Genomic DNA, 16,912 nt, shown 5'->3' with positions numbered 1-16,912 from the left:
TTAAAACCTAGTCTTTTAAATACAGATGAAAATTTTTTATAGTTGAATTGGAATGAATGATGAATTCTATTTATAAGATTCACTAAGCCGTTATATTTTCTCTTCTCTCTGAAAGTATTTTTACTAAAGATTACCATTGACACTGTCGGCAATAAAAATATACTTAGAAAGCAGATGTTAAAGGTCCTTTGGTGAATGAATACCTTCCACACTATTCGTTGCTTAGATTCTTGAATTTTTATAGATAAATCAGTATTTGGGCATATCAGTTTACAAAGTTTCTTAGCACAGAGTTGTGCTCATTTACAATTAGAGATGCAGACCATACTATGACATTTTTAAAAACCTGAACAGCCTATGCCTTTTGCTGTACAGATGTATGAGAGCATTACTGATAGTTGAGAGCCAGCTATCTAAGAGTTTCTCATACAGTAACTTTTTCAAAGCACATTGGCATATAGGAAGAAGAAAACTAAATATAGGCAGTTTGGATGTTAACTTTGTTTTGAAAACCAATTCTAAAAGTGAAGCAAATAAAATATCTAAAAATTAATAATATTAGGAATTAGGGAAATATACTTTAAATATTTATAAGTTGGTGCTATTTCTGTATGCTCACACATACATACACACATGCAAATTATGAGTGTGTACAGAATAGTGTTGGTGTCTACAGTCTGTTGCAAGAAGCAAAGCACCCATTTTTTTCTTCATCAGATTCAACTCAACTAGCTTCATCTCCAGAGCTCGCAGCTTATAGTCTTTTACCAGCTTAGTTTATTTGGGAGAACTTTCGAGTTTTTGCTACAATTGCCACTAAGAAATAAAAAGTTTGCTTGTGGTTTCTTTTGTGAAATAATCATCTTTCCAACTAGAGAACTTCAATTTGCTAACTTGTTCCAGAATACTAGCCCTTTTTGACTATTTAACCACTAAATATTTAATGCATAATTTGTTGTTGTTTTTTTAAAAAAACAAAAAAGCTCTTAGGAACTGCCCCTGCCATTAGATTAAATACAAAACATCTTGGCTGAAAAACTAAAGTAAACACTGTTTTAACATACAAAACATTTCCTCACAGGCTTCAACAAACCATAAGGTTTTTATACAGAACCATAAAATATGCTCTTCAGATAATGCCTATTTAAGGCTAAGTGGTTCAGAAATAAGTAATCTCTAGATTTCCCTCAAACTATAAAAATCCACATTAATTTGGGTTCCTCTTTAAGTCACTCCAAGCATTAATGAGTGACTTTAAGAACTCAAAGTACTTTGGAGATAGACCTCCTCTATGATTTTGAGTTCTTGAACCACTTGGGAGCCCTCTAAAGTAACCTGTCATCTTATAGCCATCTCTTTTCTAGCTTCTCATCTCTTGGTGGTGTACTGGAGAGTAAATTTTCACTTTCTCCATGTACACTGCCACACGAATGGCATCCAATTACCTAATTTCTAGCAGCTTAAGTTGTATTATCTCAATAGATTCATTCAACCAACAAACCCTTTTTGAATTCCAGCTATGTCTGATGCTGTATTAGATCTTTAATGGTTTAGGAGGGTGACTTCAATTTATTTATTTATTTATTTATTTATTTATTTATTTATTTATTTATTTATTTATTTATTTATGCTGTTAGTAGCAGCAGGTTCCATCATGGGCAGAGATCTAAAGAATGTGGAAACTCCAGACACCTTTTCTTTGTTTGGGGGAAACAGGACTCTTACTTGTCCTTCATCCACTTTATTATCTCCTTATATTCTGAAAAATTATTGTGCTTCTGTTTAGAAGTGCTTTATAATGTCCTCATGTTATATTTAACTGTTATAACTTAGCATATTATATCATAGTTAACAGGAGCTAATATATGAAGAGACTTAAAACTTTCTAGTTATAATCATCTCAAATATATACTTGGGAGAAGAAAAAGGACATAATTTCTGTGTTATTACTGTGGGTAAACTGAATTCTTGAAAGGAGAAAAAGTAGGATTTTTCACTTGCATCAAATTTCTACCCTGTTGTCCAACCAATATACCTGATGGTTGTCCTGAAAACTAAAGCAAATAAATAGGTCTTGAACCACAAGATTTTTGTGTTACATTTACAGATACTTATAATAGCTACCCTTTCTTGTTTGCAAGATACAAATGCACAAAGGAAAACTATGTTATTCTATTGTGATTCCCCAAGAATGCTTAGATGGAGGGCCTTTTAAATAATGTTACCTTCAACTGGATACTTGTATCATAAATATGAATTTCAGGTGCAAATTAGAGATAACAAAAATAACCTCTAAGGAAAACTTTGATCTACAAAGCCTTTCCATACACACACACACACACACACACACACACACACACACACACACGTATTTTGAAAATGTTCTCTCCTTATGGTCAGAGACATTTAATATGTCATTATTATTTAGCAGGCAGACACTGATAGCGATTGCTGGTAAATAAGACTTTTTACTAGCTCATTCTAAAAGATTGGATCCAAATGCAAATAAGGCATAAGACCTATATGTGGAAATAACAGCAAAATTAAAGAAGCAATGAAATATTTAAGGTGTTGATTGTTTTCTGAAAAACTCTGAATTAATATTTAAAGAATTGTATACCATATGCCTACTTCAGCATTTGGTGTGTCCTCTTACCCTAATCTTTGTGAACATAGACATTATTTCATGATAATATTTCATAAATATTTATATATTTTCAAAGAAGGTTGTTTTACCTTCATTCTTTAAATAAAACATTGAAAGCTTTTTTTAAGCCAACTGCGACAGATGGGGAAAACTATAAATCTTTGCTAGAGAGACTTTTCAGAAAGATATGATGGCCATGTTTATTTGTATTTACCCTGTTACATAGCACTTCTACTAACATCAGCACTCCTAATGACGTAATGGCAGTAATGATAAGAACTCCTTTTATTTGTGCAGACTTTTGCACCTTAAAAACCTTTTGCTTATATTCTATTCTCAAAATAAGCATGTCAATGGTCTAATTCTTTCCTAAGGACACCTTGGAAATTTTTTTTCCTTAAAAATAAAATCTGTGTTAGCTGGGCCTGGTAAATCATGTGTTTCCAGCTACATGAGAGGCTAAGGTAGAAAAATCACAAATTTTAAGGCAGCAAAGCAATTTAGCTAAACCCTGTCTCAAAATAAAATAAAAAGAACTGGAATAAGGCTCAGTGATACATTGTTTGCCTTGTAATTGGTAAGGCCCTGGGTTCAATCCCCAGTTCCATAAAACCAAAAGAAAAATGACGGCATCAAAGTGTATGCAGAAATATGTACATCTCTATGTTATATACAAAATTATGGAAAGTCAAAACAAATGTCAATTTTCATCAAAATATTTTGATAAAAATTCATATACTACCCAGTTAAAAATACAATGTCAAGGTCTATATATCAAGAAGGAAAAAGTATTGTGCTATTAGTTGAAGAGAAGACCAACATCATAATGTTTTAGTACTGCAGTTACTACCATAGCAACATTCCTGTGTATTTGGATGAAGCTTAATGCTAATTTGACCAAATATAAGGCTTATTATGATGCCACAGCATCACAGTAAAGGTTTCAATTATTTCAGATCTTTGGTGACATTGGTAGTTTATATGTGTTATTTTAAATATTTTATATATTATTTAAAACATGTTTATGTGTGTTTAAAATATTCTAATTAAAATGATATACTTAAAAGGTATTTGCCAAAACTGTGTATTACATGAAACAATATATCACTTTGAGGGAGACTTTTTACAAAAGAAAATTAGATTGCTTTTCAATCAAATATGATTTTCACCTTCCTTCTCTCATGCACCCTTTGAACATCTGGATCACAGCAGATTTCAAAGACTGCTGTTTTCTAGACTGTCCCCAAAGAGATCACTGGGTCTGGGTTAGGGCCCATGTATTGGCTCATTTGAGGTTTGCTTGGGAGGTTTTCTTTGTTTTTCTTCAGAAAATTGTGTTGGGTAGCTTGAGTTAAGGAACACAAATACAATTATAGATAATAACTGAAATCTCATATATTTGAATACCAAAGTCCCTGAATTTTCATCTTAAGCATAATACTTGCAAAAGGGATGCTATTTTGTATGAAGACTAGTCTAAGGAATCCTAAGTACAAAGTGTCTTTATACTATTAGAATGACAGAAATTATTAATCACCATTTTCATCACTATTAAATGTAATGAAAAAATAAGAGTGTTGGTGAGAGATTAACACTATCACACACTACATATAGAAATATAACTTGGATGGTTATTGACCTTCACTAAAGGGTAGCTTGAAAATAAGTATTCAAGGTTTTCAAAATACATAAACCATTTTGTCCCAGAAAGTCCTTGTTCAAAATTTGTCCTTAGAAAGTAATTGGGAAAATAGCAATATACATCAATAATATTATAATGTTACCTATAAAAGTAAAATAGATTGAAATTTGTTCATGATTATACTATGGCATAATAATACATGATACTATAATTTTATTACTACATATGAGTTAACATGAATGGTATTCACAGTATATTCATAAATGAGAAAACTAAAATATCATTTTAGCAGGATTCTATTTTTATTCAAAATGTATGATGATATGAGTATACATGTATATCTGGATATGTAAATGCATCCAGAAAGCTATATGCTAAAATATGGATAATTATCATAACAGATGCCTTTTATTTTTTAGTTTATGCTTTTGTTCACATTTTAGATTTGAGGGAGTTTTTGTTTATTAAAAATAAGGTTAGAATAACAAAAAACACTTTAAGTGAAAAACTGCTTGTTGAGAAAATGAAGCTTTGCCGTCTTATTAATTTATTGTAATTATACAAAATAATGGGTTTCACTGTGGAGTGTGTAAAAAATGTATAAAAATTTGATCATTTCCATACATACCCCAATTGCCTTCTCATCATCCTCTCCCATCCTACTGGCCTCATTCCTCTTTCCAAATACACCCCCTATGGCTTTTATGACTTTTTAAAATCTAAATTTCAAATGAAAAAAATGCTAAATATTTGTCCTCCTGAAACTGACTTATTTTGCCTAACATGATAATTTCTAGTTTCATAAAATAGATGGAACATCATCTCATTTTTTTCATGAGTGGAAAATACTTCATTCTGTATATATATGTGTGTGTGTATATATATATTTATATATATATCATTCTCTTTATTCTTTTATTCAATGATGGGCCTAGACTGATTTTATAATTTGGTTATTGTGAATAGAACTTCAGTAACAATAGGTGTGACAGATGTCTCTATTGTATGCTGTCTGATTTATTCAAGTACATATCTATGAATGCTATGACAGGAAGTTCTGTTTTTAGTTTTGTGAAGAATATCCATACAGGCTTCTATAATTCCATACAGGCTCCTATAATTCTTCTATAATGATAATGACTGCACTATTTAACCCACATCTGCATTCCTACTAACATGTAAGGATTTCTTTCCCCTCAAACATCCTTGTGAGCATTTTTTGTTTACTTTATTAATTTAATTTGAATTAGCATGCAATTGTAGTATGAGGAGGTTTTACTGTTGTTTGCATTTTGTGTGATAGCCATTATAACTGGGGTTACTGAATCACTGTGGTTTGTTGATTGTTTGTTTGTTTCATACCCCTACTGAGGAACTAGAGATTGAGCTCTGGTACTCGTGTCATACTTGGCTTTTTTTGCTCAGAGTTGGCTCAACACCTAAGATACACTTCCACTTCTAACTTTTTGTTGGTTAATTGGAGATGATAGTCTTTTGGAATGTTTTTGCCTACGCTGACTTCCAACTAGGATCCTCAGACCTCAGCCTCCTGCATATCTAAGATAACAAGAGTGAGCCACCAGTGACTGGATCAATGTAGCTTTTCTTCACGTGTTTATTGGTCATTTGTAATTCTTTTAAGAACTGTCTGTTCAATACATTTGTCTTTCTCCCCGTTTCTTTTAATGTATTATTTAAGAGTATTTAATTTTTTAGTTCTTTATATATTCTGGATATAAATTCACAAATAGTGATAAAAATGTTCTCCTATTTTGCAGACTATGTCTTCACTTCCATAAGTTTTTCTGTACAGACACATTTTTATTTGACACAATCCCATTTGTCAATTCTTGCACTTTTTTCTGAGCTGTTGACATCCTATCCTTTATCTTGAAGTGTTTTTCCTCTGTTTCCCTCCAGTAGTTTCAAAGTGTCAGGTCTTACAATTATGTTTTTTAATCTTATGTTAATTTTTGTACAGGGTGAGAGATAGAAATATGCCTACAATCTTTTACATATGACTACCCAGTCATCTTTTCTTCAATATATGTTTTTGGCACTGTTGTTTAAAAAAAAAACAAAACAGATCTCTGTAGTGCTGGCACTTAGTTCTAGGGTCCTTTCTTCTATTCCATTGGTCAGCAATTCTGTTCTGGTGTCAGTTCCATAGTGTTTTTGTTACTATGGCTCCAGTATGGTTTGAAATCAAATATTATGATGTCTGTAGCATGACTTCTTTTTTTTCTAAAGACTGCTTCGGCTGTTCTTTGACTACTGTGCATTTATATATGTTATGGAGTAATTTTTTTCTATTTCTATGAAGAATCTCCTTGGAATTTGGAGGTTACATTGAATTTATAGATTGCTTTCAGTCCTTTGTCCATTTTCACAATATTAATTTTACACACACATGAATATGGAAGATCTCTTCTTGGAATGGCTTCAATTTTTTTAGTGTCTTAAATTTTTATAGTAGGAGTACTCTACCTTAGTTGTCAGGTTTATTCTGAAATGGATTTTTTTTTTTTTTTTTTTTTGGCCAGTCCTGGGCCTTGGACTCCGGGCCTGAGCACTGTCCCTGGCTTCTTCCCGCTCAAGGCTAGCACTCCGCCACTTGAGCCACAGCGCCGCTTCTGGCCGTTTTCTGTATATGTGGTGCTGGGGAATCGAACCTAGGGCCTCGTGTATCCGAGGCAGGCACTCTTGCCACTAGGCTATATCCCCAGCCCCTGAAATGGATTTTTTAAGACTATTGAATGGGATAATTTTCCTCATTTTACTCTCAGCATGTTCATTATTGGTTTCAGCATGTTCATTATTGGTTTACTGACAAGCTACTAATTTTTTATGTTGTTTTTTGTAACCTACTACATTGCTGAAGTTTATATGATGTTTGTAAGAAGTTTATATGAAGTTTATATGATGTAATCATTAGGATCTTTTAAGTAGAGGATTATATCATCTACAAATAGGGATATTTTTACATCTTTTTCTATTTATATTCCTTTTATTTCTTTCCCTTGCCTTATTGCTCTAGCTAAGAATTGAAGCACTATATTAAGTAAGAGGGGAGAGAGTGGACAGCCTTGACTCATTTCCGGTTTTAGAAGGAAATGCTTTCAGGTTTCAGTATAATGTTAGCAACTAGCTTTTTGTGTAGACATTATATTGAGGTTTGATTCTTGAATTCCTGGTGCTTCAGGGCTTTCACCAGTAAGAGATGTGGAATCTTATTAATGGTTTTTTATCTGCATTTATTGAGATGATCATCTAAATTTTATCTTTGATTCTATTCATGTGTTGTATTACACTCATTGATTTGACTATGTTGGGCCATCTTTGCATTACTGGAATAAAATCAAATTGATCAGAGAATGGTCTTTTTAATGTGTGTTGGATCTGGTTTCTATGTATTTTTGTATTTAAGATTTTTAAATCCATGTTCATTAAGGAGATAAGTCTACAGTTTTCTTGTATGTGTTTGTACACATGTGTGTGTGTTTGTGTGTGTCTTTGCCTGAGCATCTTTACCCAGAATGAAGATTAGGTAATAACGAGCTTAATAAAACGAGCTTGAATGGGTTATTTCCCTTTCTAGATAACGAGACATTTTGAAAAGCATGGTATTAGTTCTCTAAAAAGTTGATAGAATTGAGCAACGTGTCTGTTTCTGGGCTTTTCTTTGTTAAGCAACTGTTACATCTATCTATCCCGTTATCCTGTTGAATAAACTGCAACAGATTCTCTCATCTTTACTTTGTTTATCTATGAAAAACAAATCATTTGATATTCAACAACAGCTATTTCTTAATATACCAACCCTTCTCAATATGTTTATTTTCAAAGTATATTAAATCTCATTAATAGGTGTCAAATCATCTCTGGTACAAGTAATCCACTTATAGTCAATGGAAGTAACATGTACCAAATAAACTAAAGTACCTCTTAATGCCTACAATTTATAACTGGGTTTCTCCCTGTTTTTTGTTTTTTGTTTTTTTAATTTTAGGAAGTTCTGGCCCATCGTCCTCTATAGCCATAGCAGGCACCAACCATCCTGCCATTACAAAGACAACATCTGTTCTCCAAGATGGAGTCATAGTCACCACTGCAACTGGCAACCCACTGCAGAATCAGCTGCCTCTTGGGAGTGATTTTCCTTTTGTTGGCCAGGAGCACCCACTTCATTTTCCACCCAACAGCACTTCAAACAACCATCTTCCACACCCCTTGAACCCCAGCCTCCTCAGTTCTCTACCTATCTCTTTGCCAGTGAATCAACAGCATCTCCTAAACCAGAATCTATTAAATATCCTCCAGCCTTCAGCAGGAGAAGGCAAGTCTGAGATCAACCTCCACCCTTTAGGTTTTCTCAACCCGAATGTAAACGCTGCTTTAGCTTTTCTCTCCGGTGACATGGATGGGCAGGTATTACAGCCTGTTCACTTTCAACTTTTAGCAGCCCTGCTTCAGAACCAAGCCCAAGCAGCTGCCATGCTTCCCCTACCATCTTTCAATCTGACCATCTCAGATTTTTTGCAACAACAAAATACCCCATTACCCTCATTAACACAGATGACAGCCCCACCAGACCATTTGCCAAGCAATCAGTCAGACAACAGCAGAGCTGAGACCCTTTTAACCAACCCCCTGGGGAATCCTTTACCAAGCTTTACAAGCAGTGACACTACTTTTAATCCCCTGTTCCTCCCAGCTGTCACTGGGGCCTCAGGATTAATGGCCTTGAATCCCCAGCTGTTGGGTGGTGTCCTGAACTCGGCATCGGCCAACACCGCTAATCATCCAGAGGTTTCCATAGCAACCTCCTCCCAGGCAACCACTACCACAACCACTACATCAGCAGCAGTGGCAGCACTGACTGTCTCAACACTTGGTGGGACAGCAGTGGTGTCAATGGCAGAAACATTGCTGAATATATCTAATAATGCTGGGAATCCACCTGGTCCAGCTAAACTCAACAGTAACTCTGTGGTGCCACAGCTACTTAACCCTCTACTGGGGACAAGTCTGCTTGGTAAGTTAAATTTTTTCACAATTTTTTTTAAAAAGAAACGTTTTTCTAATTCTATTTTCTCCTTTTTAAAAACTCCATTTTGTCACACTATTTTTAAAAAATGTTTTTGTTATGTCACAGCTTGCTTAAGGAACTAAATATAACACCACCCACACAAAACCATAGTTAAACAAACATGAAAATGACTTTTTCCTTTTTCCCCTATTGTAGCAATACTAAATGCCATTTTAACCTGCTTTCTCCTATCCTCTAATTCTGATGCCACCTAAACCTAACCTACCCCTCACCTTTTAAAACAAGTAGTCTTTTTCCCCCCCCAAAAAAATAAAGCACAGGTACACCCTAAAAATAACATACATCTCACTTTTAGTTGGTGTGGCATCACAGGGTTAGTATGAGCAGCTGCACTGTGGATGGAAATAGTTTGAAGGAGTGTTTCCCAGGTAAATGCTAAATAAACAAAACTAAATACTTAACCAGAAAAGCAAGAAACAAGACAAAAACAAAACACTGAAACCTAAAATCCACACAAGTTCAAGGAAACAGTCCCTCTGGCTGCTGATAGATTTCCTCAGTCAGAATTAAGTTTTTAGACCTGTGTAGCTTTAAAAAGTCATTTACTACATCATTGTATCACAAAAAGGTTAGAAAATAATGTCAAGTGCATTAGCTGAGATGGTATAGGTATAATATAGTGTTTAGAGATGCTATCCATAAGGACTGGAAACAGAAATAAGCGTTCATGATGTTTTTCAAGGGCATGTTCAATATGTAAATGGTGTTACCTATTTATGTTTCTACATTTATGGATAGCTTTTTCATATACCACAATTAGTTTGGTTTGGAACTCATTTTAGTAAAATAACCTTTAGAAATTATAGATTTATATATTTCAAGTCATAAGGCAATCTCTATTGTCTTCAAAATAACCACCATTATTGTCAAAATAATTTCAGTAATTTCCAGTCAATTTTGAATTTTACATATAAATCATTTATTAATGCTATTCACTAATTTTATTAATTAAAATAGTGTTTTAATGACTATGTCAATGAATTCTGTGATATTATTATCTTTCTTTACGATTTTAATTTTAGATGACCAACTCTTTACTCCAAAACAAAATACACATTTCTAAACTAAGTCTGTAATTTTAGTTGGTAATATTTATTCATTATAGTGCTTTAACAATAAAATTCTATAAATAAGACCTAATAAGACTTAAAAATACATATAATTGCTAAAACATTTCAGGACAAATCTCAAATTTCCATGTAGGCCTTCTAACAAAAAAGGTTCCACTAAAGAGAGCAAAGTCTAAGTAACTTAAAAGCTAATTAGGTGAGATAAAACTAACTAATAAAGATACTCTTTCTTACAACTTAGATTTTAACAAAGAAAAGAGGGAAATTGCCCATTAAAGTGTAGCTTTTAGTTTTTGTTTCAATTAGGCATAGAATCACAGAAGAATCACACTGACTTATATTTTATGTTTTTCAAACTATAGGTGATATGTCATCAATAAACAATACTTTGAATAACCATCAGCTGAGTCATCTACAGTCGCTGTTAAACAACAACCCGATGTTTCCTCCAAGTCAGCAACAGCAACAACTTCTCCAGGGCTACCAGAGTCTCCAGGCCTTCCAAGGACAGCCCACAATCCCCTGCCCAGCTAACAACAATCCCATGGCTTGTCTGTTTCAGAACTTTCAGGTACTCTCCTTCTTTAGGTCGCTTTAGTGGCAAATAATGTCTAGGTTTATTTACAAACTTAACTGGGGGGAAAGGGTGAAGAAAATAGGTTATACACCTTTTTAATCTCTGTGCATCACTATTTTTCAATAGTACTAGGGATTATTCAACATCCTACTTTCATGTAAAGTTGAATTTATTTTGCTAGAGACAGTCATCCCTGGCAACTGTAAACACTAGTGCTGGCCTCTGGACCCCTTTTGTGTTTCACATGGATCTCATGATGAAGACCCGCTCACCTCACTTTCCACTTCTAGCCTGCCCCGCCATCCCTGGCTTTGCCACACAGTCTTCTCTTAGCTCCACAAAGTGAATGAATCACTGATATTACAGAGTGTGATGAAAAGAGAAGCATCACATAAATATAAGGAGAAAATATAGAAGATTTAAAAATATATCTGTACCCTCTTTTTTTTTTTTTGGCCAGTCCTGGGCCTTGGACTCCGGGCCTGAGCACTGTCCCTGGCTTCTTCCCGCTCAAGGCTAGCACTCTGCCACTTGAGCCACAGCGCCGCTTCTGGCCGTTTTCTGTACATGTGGTGCTGGGGAATCGAACCTAGGGCCTCGTGTATCCGAGGCAGGCACTCTTGCCACTAGGCTATATCCCCAGCCCTGTACCCTGTTTTTGATAGAGAGACTTACTATGTAGCCCAGGTTGGCTTTAATTTTGTATTTTTCTTGCCTTGGCTACTGTGTTCTGAAATTACTACTCTTTTCTGTATCTATATCTATATCTGTATCTCTATATAGATATATAGATATAGCGAGAGATATAGATAGTGAGTGAGTGTGTGTGTGTGTGTGTGTGTAATTTCTAGGATAAGAAGGCACTTTAAACAAAATACAAACCAAGAAGTCAATAGTCAAACAAGTAGCAGGCATGAAAATTTCAATCTCTGTATTTTTAAAGGTTTTCTTTTTTGATGATGGTGGTACTTGGGGATTGAATTTAGGGATTTGCACTTGTTTGGCAAATGCTCGGTGCCCCAGTACTTTTGTTTTGTAAGTTGGCTTTATAGATAGGGTCTTTCCCTACCTTTGCCCTCTAGCTGAATTCACTGATCCTCCTATCTCTGCTTTCCCAGTAGCTGGGATTATAGACATGTACTACCACGCCTGGCTGATCATAGATATAATAAATGAAGTTTAAGTACCAACTAGCAGAAAACACTTTCATAATACATATAAATAATTGATCCGTACACTTTCAAAACACCACCTGTGAATCAAGGAGAAAAAGATAATTGTTTAGAAATCTGAGCAATAGACATAACCAGATAATTTGTAGAATATGAAAGAAAATTGTTTTAAAGCATAAGAAAAGAAGTATCAGTTACACAGATAACAGCCCTGTGTACATCAGATTGATGACATTAATTGCTCTCAATGCCAAGAGGAAATAGATTCTCACAACTTATTGCTGAAGCAGCATTGAGCTACATGCACAGTCTGTTCAGTTCATTTGGAAGATTATTTGGAAGTATATAAAGTTTTTTTAAGTATTCATATTCTTTGGCTAGCAGTTCAACTTTGTGTTTCCTTTTCAAAAAAAAAGTTATCAGGTGTGAGCTCTTTAGCTCACCAAAATGTTAATTACAGCATGGGTTGTAATGTCATAAACTCTGACCCTTGCCTATCAACAGGGCCATAGTTAAATGTTATTAGTTGCAATCCTCTACCAATGTTTCCTTCATAACTGTGATCAAAGGCATGTGCTATGATGCCTGATTTATTTATTAAGATGAGGTCTTGCTAATTTTCTACCCAGGCTAGCCTTAAACTTCAGTTCTCCCAATCTTCACGTCTTAAGTACCTGAAATTATAGGTTATCAGCCACTATGCCTAGTCCTAGTTACTAGTTTAAAAGATTAGGTTGACCTGGAAAGATATGTAGTGTGATAACACTGTGGTACTATATTGCCAGAAAAGAGATTAGGAAAGAAGGCAAAGTACACATTGCTCTACTTTATTTTAACATATTAAATGTCTTGTGCAGTAGCCAAAGATTTGGCTCACATGATAGAGTGCCTCCCAAGCAAGCATGAGGCCCTCAGTTCAAACCCCAACACTATCAAGGAGGCAAAAAAGTTCCTGCAGGGTGCTCTCCAGCATTGGTTACTTCTAAGAAAGGAAATAAGATGAAATTTGGGTGGGAAAATGGGTTTCGGTAGGGAATGGTGATGAAAACACTTTTTATCATTTTGAAATTAAAACAATATACATGCAATTTAAAAAATTCAGAAAGGAAGATGTACCCAAGTATTTACCAAAAACAAAAACAAGATAGAGCTTGGAGCTAATCCATTAGGCTTAGCCATTAGGCCAGCAGCGGTGACTGCTATGGGAGCTACATTCCGCTGGTGGGGAGGGGGCGGGGGGGGGGGTGTCAGAGCAGCAGTCAGACTGCAAGAGATGGCCTAGTGAATGAATGTTACTAATGAAACTAAGAACAGAAAACAACATAAACTACAACCCAAAAAACATAAACAACATAAAACATAGAATCCATGCATATAATCATACGTTATAAGGAAGAACTCAAAAAGTAAAAGAGACTGGACACAAATAAGAAAAGAACTAACAGAGGAGCTGGGAAAGGCATAAATGGAGAGTTCACTCACCAAGAACCTAAGAGTGCTTCCTCTAGGAAACAGGACCCTCTTACGATATATTTAGGCAGAATTATAGAGCATGTCTGCTTTGAGGAGACAGGGAATATCAGAGTCCAAGATATCATGAGAATTCTTACCTGTAACTGCATTTTCTCTGTTAAGTGAAGTTATTGACCAAGATCAGTAGCACAGGAGTTGGTAGAGCAATGGACATGAAGAAGTAGAGGAAGACTTGAATAACATGGAAAATGAGACTCCTAGATCTAACTATATCACAGAATTAACAGATAACAAAAGGCCCTCAGTGCAGGCCCTTCACTGCAAAACACGCAGTTGAAATGATCCAAGTTGGGGATTATTATCCCTTAAGTATAGACAAGGAGGTAATACAACAGTGTGCTTTATATGCTGTTCAATAGCAAGTTCTGGTAGGGAAGAATGTAGAAGCAGGAAAGGAAGGATTTTTTGGAGAGGGTCATTTGGAGTAGTGTGTGTGTGTGTGTGTGTGTGTGTGTGTGTGTGTATGTGTGTGTGTATTATGTTTGCCAGTCCTGTAGCTTGAACTTGGAGCCTAGACACTGTACCTGAGCTTTCTTTCGTCAAGGCTAATACTCTACCACTTGAGCCACAGCCCAAATTCTGGCTTTTTTGTGGCTAATTATAGTATCATGGACTTTTCTGCCCTGGCTGGCTTAAACCAGCATCTTTAGTTCTCCACCTCCTGAGTAGCTGTGATGACAGGCGTGAGCCACTGGCACCCAGTTTTGGAGCAGTAATTCTTTTTTTTTTTGGCCAGTCCTGGGCCTTGGACTCAGGGCCTGAGCACTGTCCCTGGCTTCTTCCCGCACTCTGCCACTTGAGCCACAGCGCCGCTTCTGGCCGTTTTCTGTATATGTGGTGCTGGGGAATCGAACCTAGGGCCTCGTGTATCCGAGGCAGGCACTCTTGCCACTAGGCTATATCCCCAGCCCCAAGTAATTCTTAAATGAGTGTTAATGAAATTAGAAAAGGCTCAGGGATTTTTCAGACTGCATTCATTCTTCCTGCACTGACATTTTTATATGCTTGCTCCCTCATCTCTTTCCAGCTGAGAATCATTTCTATAGCAAGCCTTGTCATTGTGGACAGTGGCCTGAGAAAGTTGAGGAGCAGATATTACTACCCCATCGGAAGATGTCAAAAATACATTCTGAAATCAAAATATTTTTTAAAGTGTTTATTTGGCTTTTCTTCCAGTAATGAAGTTGAGCTAAGAGCCTAGTGCTTGTTCAACTTGTTTGGCTGACATTATACCATTTAAATCAAGCCTCCTACTTGGCTTTTTGCTGGTTATTTTAGAGATGTAGTATCATGGATTTTTCTGCCTGAGCTGACTTTGAAACATAGTCCTCTAGATCTCAGCCTCCTGAGTAGCAAGGATTACATATGTGAGCCATTAGCACTTGGCTTATTTGGCTCATTTTTATCCTATATTACATTTCACTTAGATAAGTGAAAATACCAGTATGTTCAAAATAATTTTCAATACCTAGCTCCTTTGGTTTGCTTATCTGTGCCTTGAGTATTAAATTGCAAAGACCTTTAAGTAAGTTGAGTCATCACCTGAAGGCTCCTTGTGTCCAGTCGCCTCAAATTTAAATTTAATTTCCCTACGGAATGTTGAGCAATGATAAAACAAAAGTCTACTGAATTATTTCAATCAAAGAAACAATATCCTAGTATTACTAAGATATAAGCTTTTCTATGCAGAGTAAATTTTCTTTTATTTTTGAATCTTGTTCTTTATCCTTCCTTTCTTGTTAGATGTTTGGTAAATCTTAAAATTATGGTCTTTCTCTTTGAGGCTTTTAATGCTTTTTCCCCTCTCTCCTCCTTTTCTCCTCTCCTCTCTTCCTTCTTGTGATCTCTCTCTCACTCTCTCTCTCTCTCTCTCTCTCTCTCTCTCTCTCTCTCTCTCTCTCTCTCTCTCTCTCTCTGTGCTTTCTATTTCTTCAAGGTGAGAATGCAAGAAGATACAGCTCTCCTAAACAAAAGAATAAGCACTCAGCCGGGGCTGACATCAATTCCTGAGAATCCACATACTACACTCCCACCTTTCCAAGATACTCCTTGTGAGTTGCAGTCAAGGATTGACCCATCTCTCAGTCAGCAGGTGAAGGATGGCCAAAATGATGCCTCTGTAGATGCCATTTACAAAGCCGTTGTCGATGCAGCCAGCAAAGGGATGCAGGTTGTCATCACCACCGCAGTCAACAGTACAACTCAGATCAGCCCTATTCCAGCCCTGAGTGCCATGAGTGCCTTCACTGCCTCGATTGGTGATCCATTAAATCTCTCCAGTGCTGTCAGTGCGGTCATTCATGGACGGAATGGGGGGGGTGTTGATCACGATGGCAGGCTGAGAAGCCCCAGAGGGGCTCGCCTGCCCAGGAATGTAGACCATGGTAAAAACTCAAACGAAGGAGATGGGTTTGGGTTTGAGTATTTCAAGTCAGCAAATTGCCACACATCCAAAAAGCAGTGGGATGGGGAGCAAAGGCCCAGAGGGGAGAGAAACAGGTGGAAGTATGAGGAATTCTTAGATCATCCAGGCCATATCCACAGCAGTTCTTGTCACGAAAGGCCCAACAATGTCTCTACACTGCCATTTCTGCCTGGGGAACAGCATCCAATACTGTTACCACCAAGAAACTGTCAAGGAGATAAAATTCTGGAGGAAACTTTCAGGTATAATAACTACAAAAGAACTATGATGAGTTTTAAGGAGAGACTAGAGAACACTGTGGAACGATGTGCACACATTAATGGAAACAGACCTCGACCTAGTCGGGGTTTTGGGGAGCTGCTGAGCACTGCAAAGCAAGACCTCGTCCTAGAGGAGCAGTCTCCAAGTTCTTCAAATAGTTTGGAGAGTTCTCTGGTCAAAGACTACATCCATTACAATGGAGACTTTAATGCCAAAAGCATGAATGGGTGTGTGCCTAGCCCATCGGATGCTAAAAGCATTAGTAGTGAAGATGACCTAAGGAATCCAGACTCCCCCTCTTCAAATGAGTTGATACATTATAGGCCAAGGACGTTCAACGTTGGCGACTTGGTCTGGGGCCAATTCAAAGGACTGACTTCCTGGCCTGGAAAATTAGTAAGAGAAGACGACGTTCACAGTTCATGTCAACAAAGCCCCGAGGAAGGGAAGGTATACCAATCTTTATCCATTGTCA

At 36.3% G+C, this 16,912-nt stretch overlaps 1 protein-coding gene across 6 annotated transcripts in view; it reads left to right on the top strand.

The window, feature by feature from the left end:
• The window catches only part of Mbd5 (methyl-CpG binding domain protein 5), a 352,039-nt gene that overhangs the window by 308,721 nt on the left and 26,406 nt on the right, over positions 1 to 16,912 (top strand). For 5 of the 6 annotated variants that reach the window (XM_048345506.1, XM_048345505.1, XM_048345504.1 and 2 more), the window contains 3 exons: positions 8,299 to 9,324; positions 10,832 to 11,040; positions 15,688 to 16,887. In XM_048345506.1, coding sequence (XP_048201463.1) covers positions 8,299 to 9,324; positions 10,832 to 11,040; positions 15,688 to 16,887 — 2,435 coding nt within the window. The remainder of the gene's footprint in view (positions 1 to 8,298; positions 9,325 to 10,831; positions 11,041 to 15,687; positions 16,888 to 16,912) is intronic. The other variant, XM_048345509.1, reaches the window with a different exon arrangement.

The sequence above is a fragment of the Perognathus longimembris genome, chromosome 4 (assembly GCF_023159225.1).
Source record: "Perognathus longimembris pacificus isolate PPM17 chromosome 4, ASM2315922v1, whole genome shotgun sequence".
NCBI lineage: Eukaryota > Metazoa > Chordata > Mammalia > Rodentia > Heteromyidae > Perognathus > Perognathus longimembris.
Note: the sequence above shows the minus strand (reverse complement) of the source record. Positions and strands in the feature narration are given on the sequence as shown.